The sequence below is a fragment of the Euprymna scolopes genome, chromosome 3 (assembly GCF_053919585.1).
Source record: "Euprymna scolopes isolate OS-2025 chromosome 3, ASM5391958v1, whole genome shotgun sequence".
NCBI lineage: Eukaryota > Metazoa > Mollusca > Cephalopoda > Sepiida > Sepiolidae > Euprymna > Euprymna scolopes.
The window spans coordinates 5,780,211-5,796,595 of record NC_136484.1 but is presented as its reverse complement, the minus strand read 5'-3'; the positions used below and the strand labels follow the sequence as shown (position 1 = coordinate 5,796,595).

Below are 16,385 nucleotides of genomic sequence, written 5' to 3'. Positions count from 1 at the left end.
ACAATTAATTAGTGCAGGACCATTCGTTTCTATTTGATTGTTTTAGTTCCAGTTCAAATTTATTTATGTATTACAATTGAGCAATCTTCTTTTCTAAAAGCCATGCATGTTGTCAATTCTATCAAACAGTTGCGTATTCCCAGCGGACAGTAATATTTGTTTGGGCTGATAATCCGCTCAGTTTTGGCGAGAATCTTGTCCTTCCACATTTCCGGATGTTAAAAAACGCTCCTTACACATGCGAACCTCACGTTCGGGTCGATGCAGGTAAGTCAACGTTTTATTATGGTCCGAAATTAATGAAAAATGATTAAACTTTAACAAAAGAAAAGATTTTCCAATGATTTTCCCTTCCTTATATAATGTTTTTTCATCTTATCCTGTGTTTAACAAAACTAAAATAAAATAAAATTTCTGTCCTGATGTAGGTAGAAATAAGATTAAGTTAACAAAATACCTAGACATTTTATAGTGTAATACATTATTTAGACATGGAATAAATACCTGTAACGATATGTGCAATAGGAGCCCCTTTCGTCAACAACATCATCCGGAGTAATTAATGGGAATTCAGGAGATGCAACACAAGACAAATTCAATTGTAACGCAAGAGAAAACACTTAGGAATATACGAAAAAAAAACAGAAAGCGAATGGGAATTCGTTTGAAATATAAATACAATAATGTAAAATATATATACAATAATGTAAAATATATATACAATAATGTAAAATATATAAACAATAATGTAAAATATATATATAATAATGTAAAATATATATACAATAATGTAAAATATATATACAATAATGTAAAATATATATACAATAATGTAAAATATATATACAATAATGTAAAATATATATACAATAATGTAAAATATATAAACAATAATGTAAAATATATAAACAATAATGTAAAATATATAAACAATAATGTAAAATATATAAACAATAATATAAAATATATATAAAATAATGTAAATTATATATACTATGATGTAAAATATATATACAATAATGTAATATATATATACAATAATGTAAACTATATATATATACAATATTGAAAAATATATATACAATAATGTAAAATATATATACAATAATGTAAAATATATATATACAATAATGTAATATATATATAAAATAATGTAAAATATATATATACAATAATGTAAAATATATATATAATAATGTAAAATATATATACAATAATGTAAAATATATATATAATAATGTAAAATATATATATACAATATGTAAAAATATATAAACAATAATGTAAAATACATATACAATAATGTAAAATATATATACAATATGTAAAATATATATACAATAATGTAAAATATATAAACAATAATGTAAAATATATAAACAATAATGTAAAATATATATACAATAATGTAAAATATATATACCATAATGTAAATATATAAACAATGATGTAAAATATATATACAACAATGTAGATTATATATACAATAATGTAAAATATATAAACAATAATGTAAAATATATATACAATAATGTAAAATATATATAAAATAATGTAAAATATATATACAATAATGTAAAATATATATACAATAATGTAAAATATATAAACAATGATGTAAAATATATAAACAATAATATAAAATATATATAAAATAATGTAATATATATATACAATAATGTAAAATATATATACAATAATGTAAAATATATAAACAACCATGTAGAATATATATACAATAATGTTATATATATATACAATAATGTAAAATATATATACAATAATGTAAAATATATAAACAATAATGTAAAATATATATACAATAATGTAAAATATATGTACAATAATGTAAAATATATGTACAATAATGTAAAATATATAAACAATAATGTAAAATATATATACAATAATGTAAAATATATATTCATTAATGTAAAATATATATACAATAATGTAAAATATATATTCATTAATGTAAAATATATATTCATTAATGTAAAATATATATACTATAATGTAAAAAATATATATACAATACTGTAAAAAATATATAAACAATAATGTTAAATATATGTACACTAATGTAAAATATATGTACAATAATGTAAAATATATGTACAATAATGTAAAATATATGTACAATAATGTAAAATATATAAACAATAATGTAAAATATATATACAATAATGTAAAATATATATACAATAATGTAAATATATATGCAATAATGTAAAATATATATACAATAATGTAAAAAATATATACAATAATGTAAAATATATAAACAATAATGTAAAATATATATGCAATAATGTAAAATATATATACAATAATGTAAAATATATATACAATAATGTAAAATATATATACAATAATGTAAAATATATAAACAATAATGTAAAATATATAAACCATGATGTAAAATATATATACAATAATGTAAAAAATATGTACAATTTCGATAGATGGGATATAATGAGGATTAAAATATAACTCCCAGCGAGTTGCAGAATTTAACATATTCTTTTTTATCGAAAATGAAAAGGCTTGCGTGAAAAAATTGAGAATGATTCCAAAATCTTTAAGTTTAAAATTTTGTAAGTCATCCCAGTGAAATATTCTGAAATAATCCATTTTAAAGGCATTGGCACGAGCTGGATTTTCAATTAGATATGGGCTAATGGCAGATTTAAATGCAGAAGATCGGCGAAAAACACGGTGCTTGCCCAGTCTAATGTCTGCCGGTATATGGTTGTTGATGCATGTCAGCAAATTCAAATAGGTTAGACCCACATAACCAGCAGTGCACTGGCAACTGAATTCATAAACAACATTGTTTTGTGTGATGAAGGAAAAATTGTTATTCGTGACCAGAGGAAATGCAGATTTTATATTTATAAATCGTAACACAAAAGACGATAAACAATTTTTTCAAACTTAGCCATCCGTCTGCCGTCACTTTGACCAGCAACTCCAAGTCAAAGAAATTTAAAATAAACAGGACACTTAGACAGACCCAGAACTATAAAGGAATTGTATTTTCCTCCTTGATTATTTTGAAAAAATATTATGTGTGTGCGCACGCGCGTGTGTGCGTGCGCGCTCGCCAGTGTGTGTATAGTACTGTCGAAATGCTGAGTATCGATTAGCATTTGAATATATTCATAAGTTTTATGCATAACTTTTATTTAAATTGTCTATATTTTCCTAATGTTTCGTGTTATTCATTCGTAATTCTACTGTTGATTTTCCTTATATCTGCAATAGTTTTCTTTCATATTAACAATAAATAGTATATTAATATAATATAAAAAATAAAACAAAACTCGTGTTTTAATATGCTCATTAATTCTTAAAAATTACCAAAGGAGATAATTTAAATATATTTAATGTTTATTTAGCTACAAAAGGAGTCATACGATTTTACGCAGGACGGGGACGGCTCTCCTTCTTTCTCTTTTCGTCTCCCTTCTATCTCTTTTTTTATTCTCTCCTGTTACTACTCCACCTTATTTTTCTCTAACGACAATAGACTTTTATCCCTATATATAATAAAAGAGGCGCAGTTTTTCCTCTCTGGACCAAAATACCGTAGGTTCACAACAACAGATGCCACATACAAATCCATTATTTTTACACTATTAGTCACTATCTTATTTAACTATAGAACGAAATTTTGGACGCATAAATTCGTTATAATAAAACCCTATAATTAACCGCTGGTTCATCATCATCAGTAACGATACAATGAAAGTAGCTGCTGATTTTTCCTCTAAAAAAAGTACTACTTCTACTACCAGTCGACACCGGAAGGTTTTCTGCATCACGGCCATATATGGAGTTTCGCTCTAATTTTCTGGTTCATATACTTATACACACACCCTATTCTCTGTCCCAAGAGCAACTATTTCTCCCTCCTTACATTACAGAGAATCTCATTGGCTATCACCTTAATATTCGGTCATTCTGGAATGAAGGAAACCTCATTAAAAACGCTCCAGAGATTAAAACAAATGTGGCTTCCCTAATTAGATTAGGTAATCATTTCGGATTAAATATTCCGATTACAAACTTCAGAAACTCGAAAAAAAATGACATGAACTTTAATATTATTATTATCAGAAAAGATGTATTTCCCCTGTTATATAGTAAGAACGAATTACTACTTTCTTATCTTTCGTTATCCTTATTATTAAAATACCATTGCCAGTACTTTCATTTTTATCGATGCGCATCTTCTAATTATTTTAAGTTTTTTTACTATATAAAAATACACTGTGGCTTTCATTACGAAATTCTTTTATTAAAATTATATTTTCTTACGCAGACTTTAAAATATATGTTTAAACAGTTATATAATTATACTTTTGTATACTATAAATAAGTAGCCTAAAGTAGTCCTTAAAGTTTTTAAATCGGTGTTTTAAGTGGTGTTTGGTTACCATTAAAGTTGTTAAATTGGTTATTGATGGCTTAAGTAGTGTTTGGTTACCATTAAAGTTGTTAAATTGGTTATTGATGGCTTAAGTAGTGTTTGGTTACCATTAAAGTTGTTAAATTGGTTATTGATGGCTTAAGTAGTGTTTGGTTGTCATTAAAGTTGGTAAATCGGTGTTTAATTACTTAAGTACTGTTTTGTCGTCATTAAAGTTGTTAATTCAGTTTATGATGATTAAGTTAATGATTTATATATCATCTAAGTTGTTAAATCTGTATTTTAAGACATTAGTAGTGTTCGGCTGTCATTAAGGTTGTTTAGTCTGTGTTTAATGATTTAAGTGGTGTCAAGTACCTATTAAATTTGCGAAATTATTGTTTAATTACTAAAGTAATGTTAGGTAATTATTGAAGTTGCTTTATCTGCGTTAAATAACTTAAGTAATATAACTAATAGTAATAAGTATTAATTAGATCTTCTAGATCGGTGTTTAATGAGTTAAGATGTGTTCGGTAATCATTATAGTTGCTAAATCGCTGTTAAATGATGAAGTAGTGTAAGGTAACCACTTAAGTTGACAAAACTAGTGTTTTATAACTAAAGTAGATTTTGCCAATTATTAAAACTGTTAAATCAGTGTTTAATGACTTAAGTATTGTTACGTAATCATTGAAGTTGTTAATTTGGTGTTTAATGACTTAACTAGTGTTAAATAATCATTAAAGTTGCTAAATCAGTGTTTAATAAGTAAAGTAGTGTTAGGTATCCATTAAAGTTGCTCAATCAGTGTTTAATGATTTAAGTAGTATTCGATGTCCATTAAAGTAATTAAAAGCTATTTAGTAACTTAAGTAGTGTAAGGTGGTCCTTGAAGTTTCTAACCCGGTGTTTAATTAATTATATAGTGTTAGGTAGTTATTAAAGTTGTTAAATCAATGTTTAATGACTTAAGTAGTGTTTAGTAATCATTATAGTTGCTTAAACAGTGTTTAATGATTAAGTAGTGTAAAGTAATCATTAAATTTACAAAATCGATGTTAAGGATATAAGTAGTGTTAGGTAATTATTAAAGTCGCTGTTTAATTACTTGTTTAAGTGTTAGGGAGTCATTAAAAGTGCTAAATCGGTGTTTTATGATTTATGTTGTCTTTAGTAATCATTAAAGTTTTCAAAATCGGGTTTTAATGACTAAAGTTGTGTAAGTTGATATCATTAAAGTGTCAAAAGTGGTGTTTAATATATTAAGTAGTATAAGGTAGGCATTAAATTTGCATAATCGGTGTGTGTGTCTTTGAATTAAACTTTACTGTTAAAATGCCAGTCCAACGCAGAAATTTCTAAGTAAATAAACGTATTACTAATTAGAATACTTGACCATATCACCTTTGAAGCAACTTGCGGAATTTACATTCGTATTGACAGTCTACCAGGAGCAATGATTAAAACACATGAATAAACATATATACATAAAACATTTTCCTTATACTGTCTTTTACAATTTACACATTTTAATTCAAGCTTACGTACATATGAAAAGGTGTTAATTCATTTCACGTAGCCATAATGAAACCATTTGAAAATATCACCGTTGAAACTACATAAAGATGTAAATTTTCTGAAAGTGTTTTAAGAAAAAAATTATTGCAATTACCTGTCAGTAAATATGTTTATGACTTTTGGTGTTTCAATGTTTACTTTCAGGTAACTTTTCCTGCCTCGAAGTCCGATTTACTCTGAAGCGAAACCTCGGCTATTACATGATCCAAATCTATATCCCCAGCATCTTCATCGTTGCTATTTCATGGGTTTCCTTTTGGTTGAATGTTGATGCTGTTCCGGCCCGCATTTCCCTCGGAATCCTTACCGTCCTAACCATGACCACCCAAAAGTCCTCGGCCGTAACAAACCTTCCGAAAGTTTCTTACATCAAAGCAATCGATGTTTGGATGGCGGCTTGTCTCTGTTTTGTGTTCGCAGCTCTTCTCGAATTTGCTTTCGTCAATATAATGGACAGGCACCAATTGAAGCGCGTTATGGCTATTCGCAGTGAACAGCAGCAGAATAACATAGAAGTAAGTAGTCTCCATGAATCACCCACAGAAACATATGCACAAAACACACACAAAAAAACACACACACAATGAGGGTAAATTTTTAGATTAGGTCCACCTCCACAATTTTCTTTTAAATGAAGACTTTCATAGGTTTTCGACTATGCTGAATACGACAATCACATTGCAGAAATAAGTAGTTATCGAGATATAAAAAGTCGTATTATGCATTGTATTCGTTGGCGGCCATCTTTTTTACGGGCGTGAGCGCGCGACATCAACAAATCTACTCATCTATGACTGACATTGCACGCACGAAAAAAGATGGCCGCCAAAGAATACAACGCATAATATAACTTTTTATATCTCGATAACTAATTATTTCTGCAAAATTACTATTCAGTATAGTCGAAAACCTATAAAAGGTGTCATTTAAAAAAATATTGTGGAGGTGGACCTAATCTAAAAAAAAAAATACGCATAATACCTATTTTCCGAATATTTCCACTAAATACTATGACAATTAATGTGTGTTTTAATTTCTCTGGCAGACGAAGAGGGATGAGAACAGAGGTTTGTTAGAGACTATTATTCATTTATTCTTCTCATTACATATTAGTTTTATTTAATTATTATTTATTTATTTGTTAAATACGTTTATTATATTATTAGCTGCATTAAATGCTATTTTGTTAATAGTAGGTTGTATTTTAATTAGTATCTTTACAGTAATTTAAGTCTGCGTGTGCTGGAGAAGAATATGAAATCACATCAGAACAGCATCTTTCGAAATACTACCACTTGGTAGTGATCGAAAACGCTCGATAAATGAGATTACTCAGTGCCACAATACACAATTTACCAGCTGAGACCAAAAACATTGCTCGTCATGTCAGATAGGTCACGAGAAATTAAAAAAAAAAGAGAGAAACTCGCACACACTTGGTAGGAGTTTTGTTTTTCATATGTTATGTACTTAATAATGTTCTAATTTCTATTTTAACCCCGATTACATGTTTATAATGCTCATCAGTTATGGTAAATTCGAGTAGTTGATTTGATATTTATGCTGCGTTTTTGGTCTCAGCTAGTAAATTGTGTATTGTGGCACTGAATAATCTCATTTATCGAGCGTTTTCGATCACTACTACGTGAGAGCATTTCGAAAGATGCTGTGCTCATGTGATTTTATATTCTTTTCCAGCAGTATACATCATCATGATTATTACACCCAAAGATTTAAATTCCTGGAACAATATTAATTAAATTATATGACTTGATTTGACCTCCCCCCCATGCACCTGCGAACCTCGATTTTAAAAACATATGTCAAACTCAGCTAGGATCAAATCGAAGGCAATTATTTTCATCATCAAGCTGTTTCCGTCATGTTATAATAACACATTTTTTTTTACATAGGCATCATCACTTATCAAGGCCAAGAGGCCACTCGGGGATAAGGGTTAAAGAGTGTACTGTAGAAATTGGACAATATAGTAATCGTTAGTAATGGAAATTCGGTAAATTTGTTAACTTATATGGAACAGCTCATCAAAAACTTGTTTACGTTAGACTTGAATACAACCATATTGTAGTCAGCTGGAAAGCAGGAAAACGGAAGATAATTACATAGGCGTGCAGTTCTAAGAAAGAAGCTTTGTTCATGGAATCTACGTTTAGGTTTAGGCACAGATAAAGAGTGGGGGAATTATTGATAGTGTTTTCTGCTAGACGGGTGTTTCTTGTGAAAGTTTAGCGAGGGGGGGGCATAGATTGGAGCTCACCGGAGCATTTGCCATGAAAATAATGAAAGTTTTGCGAGGGGGACCATAGATTGAAGCTCAGTCGAACACTTTCCATGAAAATAACGATACATCAGAGACAAATTCGCAACATCTCTTCTGTGAGATAGAGGTTGCAGCGAAGAGAAAAGGACATCCCCTACGAGGCTACGAAGTCTATTTTGAACTTTATCAAGGCAGAATAAGTCCTTTCTACCAACTCCTGCCAAAATGTGGCAACAGTATTCCACCCTTGGACGTCCCTGGCTTTTATATAGATAGGGAATTGCATCAGCAGTGAAATATCTACTGGATCGATAGAAGCAGCCCACCATTTTTCCGTCGGCCTTGACAACTGATTTAATGTATGTGTTCCATTTAAGATCAGGAGTGAAGGTCAAGCCCAGAAGCTTGTCAAAACATGAGGTCTCCCCAAGACGAGAGCCATTCATTTCAATTGATGCCAGATGGGGATCAGAGCGTTGATGATGTAAAGATAAAAGCTTGGTTTTAGATGCATTAAAAGTAACAAGCCACCTCTTTCCCCCATTGTACCACTTGCTCAAGATCAGAGGAGAGAGAATCAGAGAAAACTTGGTCGTTTATGGTCTTAGATGTTTCGATTTAACGTGGTATCGCATACAAAAGGGGAACTCCAGTAAATTCAAAGGGTGTTAATCACCGTGCAATATATGTAAATATTTAAATAGTAATGTTATATTGCAAAATGTTATCTTTATCTTAGTTACTATGGTTACATTTTCCCATTAATTTTGTCGTATGAATATAAAAACCAGAATTAAGATAAACTCTATAACACATGTGTCTATCACTTTTGCAGATTATTGTTTTCATATTTTTTATATGTAAAAAAGTTGTTATTATTTTTAGTTTTCTTCACTAAAGAAATATTATATAAAGTTATTATTTTGTTTTATTTTGTAGTTGAAAGAGATTGTCCGAAATCGCAGTCCAGACGGTCGACCTTTCTACACATTTCAAGGCATTCGCCGCGCTCGACGGCTCGATTTTGTGTCACGGATTGTATTCCCAGTTTCCTTCGCCATTTTCATCACTTGTTACTGGGTTGTCTATTATTTTGACAATGACAACTTGATAAAATCTTGAACAAGTTCAATCAACATCGCAGGCATGGAAACGACAACATGGAGGTGACATAAAATGAAAAAAAGAATACACGACAACATGGAGGTGACATAAAATGAAAAAAAGAATAAACGACAACATGGAGGTGACATAAAATGAAAAAAAGAATAAACACAACAGAAGGGCCGGTAAACGTCATGACGCACACATGAAACTCGTCCAGAAAAATACAAAAAAATATAACACATTTATTCATCGATGCATATATATGCGGCCATATATATATATATATATATATATATGTGTGTGTGTGTGTGTGTGTGTGTGTGTGTGTGTGTGTGTGTATGGATGTATATTTATATATATATATATATATATATATATATATATATATACCCTTTTTTGTTTTAATCCCTATTTTCTTTATCTATGTCCCTTAAGACGAGTTAATTTTAACATATTTTCTATGTATGTGCTGATTAGCAAGATTATATTTAATATTTTGCTAATGACTTTTCTTTGAGGAGACGAGCCTACATCGAAAATCTATGGATTAAGGAAATTACTTTGAATATTGTATTTTTTGTTCAAATAATAAATTTTTGTTTTGAAAAATTTTATTTTTCTGAATAAAATTTAAATATATAGAACTGTAAATTTATATATATATATATATATATATATATATATATATATATATGATTTCAGCTTTCTATGATCTTTCTTGTGTTAAGATTTCGTGAAAACTACCCTATCGTTTCGTATCCTGTAACACTAATTCTGACATCGCAGTATGTAAGTCGTTAATGTTTTCACTGTTACAGTGTAAAAACGTTCTCTCGGCGGCTAATTGATTTAACATTCGGGATACAAATGGGACATATATAACTTTTTTTATTATTTTAACCCAATAAAAACCATAATCAAAATCGAACCAATAAAAAAGATATAATTCTATATACATTTAATAAACAACATATGATAAAAATAAAGTTATAACATTTACTGCTCACACGTCTCATCGAAAAATTAAAATAGGCATAATTATATTTACAGGACGGTAAACACTATTAAGATCATGAATTGTAAAAGACACTTTTAAACGATTTTGCACGAAATGTATACACATCGTATAAAATTATAAAGAAATTATGAAAGAAAATATAATCACAAACTGTAATTCTGGTCTTATTCCATTGTAAACGAATATGCATTGCGTGACGTCGGTAAATTCTTTGAAAACCCTCACCGGTTTATTAAGCACTTGACACATAGGACGTTAACATGTTTAATCTGCATATAAGATCGTGATTTTGTTTGCTTGCAAAAGTTTCTTCAATACGTTTCTTAACAAGATCCTATAAAGAACGAAACATATTCGAACTAAGTGTTTTCTATTTTCTTTATTTTCACAAACATCCAAACTTTCATTTTTGTTCTGACTTTTTCAAACTAAGGAAATCAAAATGGCTGCCAGTTGTAAGGATAAATGCACAATCTTGACATAATTCGATTCGTGCAGTTTTCTATCGCCCTGTTCCTTGTGGCTGACAAATGAAGGTTTATAAATTTCGAAAATGTTTGAATTGTTTCTTTTATTACCGATTATCACGAACTTATGAATATTTAAAAGTCAACAACTGTTATTCATATTTGTACATTTTGCACTGTTGTTTTGGAGTAATGTTTTACTACTGCATAATTTTGATTATTGATTTTGTAAATTTGTGTTGATTATACATGATTTTTTAACCATCCTTCCTATTCTAAGTTTATTATATAATATGACAAACTGTTGAAGACAATGGTATTTCTGGAGTATTGGCTTAAAATAAAAGTTTTCAGTCCATTTCTTAAATGTGTTTCAGCATATAATACTTTTATACATCCGAGTTAAAAAGTCCGACATGTCATCTTCATGAATATCTATATATATATATATATATATATATATATATATATATATATATATATATATATATATATATATATATATATATATATATATATACGTCAAATAAATGTGAGGAACAACAACTAAATATATTATATATTTGACACTTGTTTATATCTGACTCTCTCTCTCACTCTCTCTTCTCACTCTCTTTCTCTCTCTCTCTCTCTCTCTATATATATATATATATATATATATATACTTAATTTACTCACATAAAATTAATATACGAAAGTATAGATTTATGCGTAAACTTTAAGTATTTACTTTAAAAGTGTTCAATACGTAGGTAGATCTAGTTAGTAATTTATAAAATATATATGGCGATTAAGCTTCACTGAATATTCCGCGTTTCATCCACTCTAGACTCTTCAGGCTTAATTCGTCTCACACGTGTTTCGTTGAATGGTAAAAATTCATCAAACAACTCTTCGGAGATAGATTTATGTAGATTTTTTTTTACTTGGATAAAAATTGATGAAATTCCACCAGTTTTTCTCCTTTTAAATCCAAGTAAACACTAGGTTCATATTTAAATAATTTTGATGAAAATTAAGTAAAAATTTAGATACCTAGGTTTATATGTCCACATTATTTACATCAATGTATGATACGCATATATTTAATCGACGTTAATAATGTATTTATAATTTGTATATGTATTCGAACGCGATTAAGTGTTGGTACTAGTACGAGAGTCAGCTAAAATACGTGATACAAGAACCTACCCTCCTTGATTAGATTTTTATTGAATCGGTGAAAAGAGATGCTAATTCATAACGGAAGCTAGGCCTGTGAATAATGCCATGTACTCCCAGTGTTACGTCACATATATCTTTTTCCCCTTACTCTCCCCGTATCCGGTCTTTCTGCCTAAAATTAAAGAGAGAGAGGGGGAAAGTAATTTGAAAGGGCGTTGGCGCACAAATCGGACAACATGGGACAGAAAATATTTAATAAACATTCTGAGTTCAAATGTCGTCAGGTGTAGACGCAAACGAGCGAGCAGAATATGTGGTGGCGTAATCGTTGAATTAGCACGCGCCTGAATCAGCTCAATCGAGAAAGGGCAAATAAGCCAATATATTTCTCAACATATCAGAAAAGGGCAGACACCCCCCCAAAAAAAAACATGCTTACCGCAAAGCTAGGTATGGACGTGTTGTCGCGAATCTCCAAAACTATTAAAATACCGGGAAGCTTGGAATTGGACGATTACTTCTCTTGAACATTTTATTTCTGTTGGATCTTTCATGTTATCCGGATTACACCTTCTCCAAGAGATACGTATTCTATAATTATCAACCCGAACAAACATCTTCAGACATTTGTTTCGTTTGATCAAATACTATTTTATATAATATAAAGAAAAGAAAAAAGAGAACAGAAGGACATTTGTTAACTTATTGACTTCCTTCATTCGTCCCGTTTTGTTTTGACCCGATGAGGCATTGCATTCTATATTTTGTTTTGTGATTATTAAACATTTTTGTATAATAAAATAGTTGATGTATATTCTTGTCTTGTCGAATTGTGCTTTGGTTTATTTCATGGCGGCAGTGAATAAAGAACCTTAGAGTCGTAACATTCCACGACCGGCATATTACATTTTTCTGTTCTTAACACGGAAATTAATTCCAATTTGAAATTCTCCATTAAGGCGTATCATCACAATACATAAAATTAAAGATGGCGTAAATATCACCAAACACAAGTTTCGGATTTTATTTTGATTTTATTTTAAAGTTAATGACTTGTTAATCATTTGTTGAGTCTGTGCGGAAAATATTCAAAAATTAACAAAATAATTATATCGTTGTGTCTGCGCTACGTAACAGGTGCTATCAAGAATTTAAAATTTTATAATGCTAAAAGAAATAAACGGTGAGATGGACATCATCTTGAAATTAGGAATAAAATCTTTGTTTTATTTATTTGCTCTGTTTTTATATTTAACATACATCAGACTTTATAAATATAAAGATTTATACAAATACAGGGTAAAATATAATTGTATAAGCATATTTTCCCATAAATACATATATAGGCATATATATATACATACATATTTATATGTGTATACGAACACACACACACACACACACACATATATATATATATATATATATATATATATATATATATATATATATATATATATAAGCCAAAAACAATGCGGAGGAAGACCGGAAAAGATGAAGTAAAAAAGAAAAACAAACAGATATAGACGAGTATGGCTGAATAGAGCAGTGTCTAACCTTTATTTGACTATCATTCTTCACTGTATGTCCGGTGTATGTAAAGTCCGTGGGTGGTGTGGAACTTTGATTAATTTTGAGAGAAAGGTACCTCTCTTTTTCAAAATAGAAGACAAAAGTGGAGTTAAGATGGCGGAGAGAGCGTGGCAGTCCTGCAGAAATATTTTATTTTACTCATATATTTATTGTATTATTTGTAAAAATCTCTTGGTGTGAAATATGAATCAATCTCATGTTTAATTTACTTTCGTGACGTATAACTTAGGACCATCTAAATAATTTTAAAATCGTCGATATAAGTAATACTCCGAGACGGCTAGTTCAGGTGAATATGCAAAGCTGCGTAAGATTTTTACATCAAATTGAAGATCTTTATTCAGTAATTCTGATGAGAAATATACATAAATATATAATCAAAGCTTACAACAGAAATAATAGAATAAATATATAAGTAAAATAAAATATTTCTGCAGGACTGCCACGCTCTCTCTGCCATCTTGAATCCACTTACGTCTTCTATTTTGAGTAAGGAACTTCTCGATGCCCATTTTGGTCTATGACAAGAATAGGGTTATGAACTGGTGCATTTGTGCAAATCTTCCGCATCTTCAGTTCCTTGGTATAAATTGCGTGCCTTTCAAAAACTTATGCTCTATTCATACAAGTCGGTCTAAAAGCATAATAATAAAGAATGTTTTACTAGTGTTAAAATAGAAAAAAGGCAAACAAAGGCAGAAAAAAATGTGGAGCGCATAAATAGCTAAGAGACATCACAAATTACAAAATTAATAATGTAAAAAATATTTTCAATTTTTTTAATTAACATTTTAGAATGAAAGTTAACGTTTTGAATGTAAAATAGTATAAAAAGAGACTATTTAGGAATAGATGAAAAAAATATTTATTTCACTTGCGGTTTTGTATGCTTTTGTTTTTTTCTTTTTGTTGTTGTTCATCTTGATTTACTCTGAACAAACTGCATCATATGTAAAATAATGCCGTGAAAGATACTATGAAACGTAATACATGTATTTATATTCACAAATTTTAGTATTTTACATGTTTTTCATTGTTTGAAAAATATTTTATAATGTAACATGACCGTTACATTTTCACTCGGATCTATGAAAGGCGCACAGGAACAAAGGAAAGAAATTCAACATAATTTTCGTTATTTTACCATACTGAATTCTCTGTCTTGCACAAAATTTCTATATTTGAAATTAAACTTTTTTAAATCACAAATTTTAATCAGAACGTAATATTAGGAAAATAAACACATGTTTTACTTGTTTGAAATTTATTACAAATAACAAACAGACATCTTTCTCCAACTGTACAACATGGCAGGGAAGAAGAAAAGGAAAAAAAAGAACAACACACTGAAGATAGAGTATACCTTTGAAATATATTTGTGATAAATTTCAAACAAGTAAAATATTTGTTTATTTTCCTAATATTATGGTGTGATTTGGCTTTCAAGCGCACTTTATGCGTATTTTATTTTATTTAAATTAAAACAACGTTTCTATATGAACACTCATCCTTGACATATATATATATGTGTGTGTGTGTGTGTGTTTATATATATATATATATATATATATATATATATATATATATGAATCATTGTATAATCATAGCAGCAGATATAATTTTAAAATGACACATTAGTACGTTATTATCTAACTTTTCTTAGAAGCTTCATTAGAGTGGACGGCTTCTAATAGTTTAGATTGTAATAGATTGAATGATACAAAAGATTTATTAATTCAAATTAATAAAATACCGCTCATCAAAGCAGAATGGAATTTTTGTCTCAAAGACAATTAGTAACGTCGTAAAATAACATAATAATAAGAATGCGTTTATCGAAAACTTTCTTGATTAAATGTTGAACACAGTATGAAAAACTGAAAAAAACATGCAAAATTTCCCAAAGATAAATAATATACATTTTTATTCAAAAGTTATTAGTGCCGAATGATAATGCAACGATAAGAATAATTGGGCTTTGTTGATAACCATTACGATTGGAAAAGCTGACGGTGGTTGTTTATTTAGTACTATTAATAGTTATGTTCAGAAACAACATTTTTAAACAAACAAAAATCATTGGTTTATGAATAAAATGGGGACTAGTTTTAATGGGGGCAAAACAATTAAGAAAATCGAAGTTGAAATGAACACTATTTGAAAATAAATAACATCATAACATGTAAGAAAGCGCATTTTTTTTAAATATTCTAAATATATGGTAAAGCGATAAGAGACGACATGATTTTATTTATGTTTGTTTAAAACCGACTTTCTTTTTTCTTTTAGATGATCTACTAGTTGGCCAGTTGTGTACAAATCATAAGAGCGATAAGAGCCTTCTATTATGTCTGAAAGTGACACAATGTTCAATCGGCGAGATCGGATGTGCGCCGCTGTACAACCCATGCTCACTACCGATCTAAGTTATAACAACAGGATCATTGCCAGCAGTCTCAAAATGCATCGCTGGATTGCCACAGATAACAGGGACGTTACACTACATCATGCCACCTCACATCTTCGAAGTCAGCTTGAAAATCAACACCAAAGTGTACCTTGATGTATTGTACAGTTTGGTGATCCCCTGAGGCAATCGGATGGCCGTTGGCCTACCCTGGGTGTGGCAGCAGGACTCGAAAGAGATCCAGCCTTGGCCTCAAAAGCAGTGCTGCGACTTTTACCCTTTTCGTACTGGTCCCTCTCCTGACCCCAACCTGATCACGTTGGATTACTTCGTTTGATCATATGTGGACAACA

At 29.3% G+C, this 16,385-nt stretch overlaps 1 protein-coding gene across 2 annotated transcripts in view; it reads left to right on the top strand.

Moving 5' to 3' along the window:
* The window catches only part of LOC145252869 (glycine receptor subunit alpha-2-like), a 282,197-nt gene extending 272,552 nt beyond the window's left edge, over positions 1-9,645 (top strand). The window contains exons 9-12 of one of the 2 annotated variants that reach the window (XM_080112887.1): positions 130-267; positions 6,140-6,510; positions 9,216-9,442; positions 9,523-9,645. In XM_080112887.1, the coding sequence (XP_079969013.1) occupies positions 130-267; positions 6,140-6,510; positions 9,216-9,398 (692 nt within the window). In that variant the 3' untranslated portion in view covers positions 9,399-9,442; positions 9,523-9,645. The other variant, XM_080112884.1, reaches the window with a different exon arrangement.
* Positions 9,646-16,385: the final 6,740 nt, after the last annotated feature.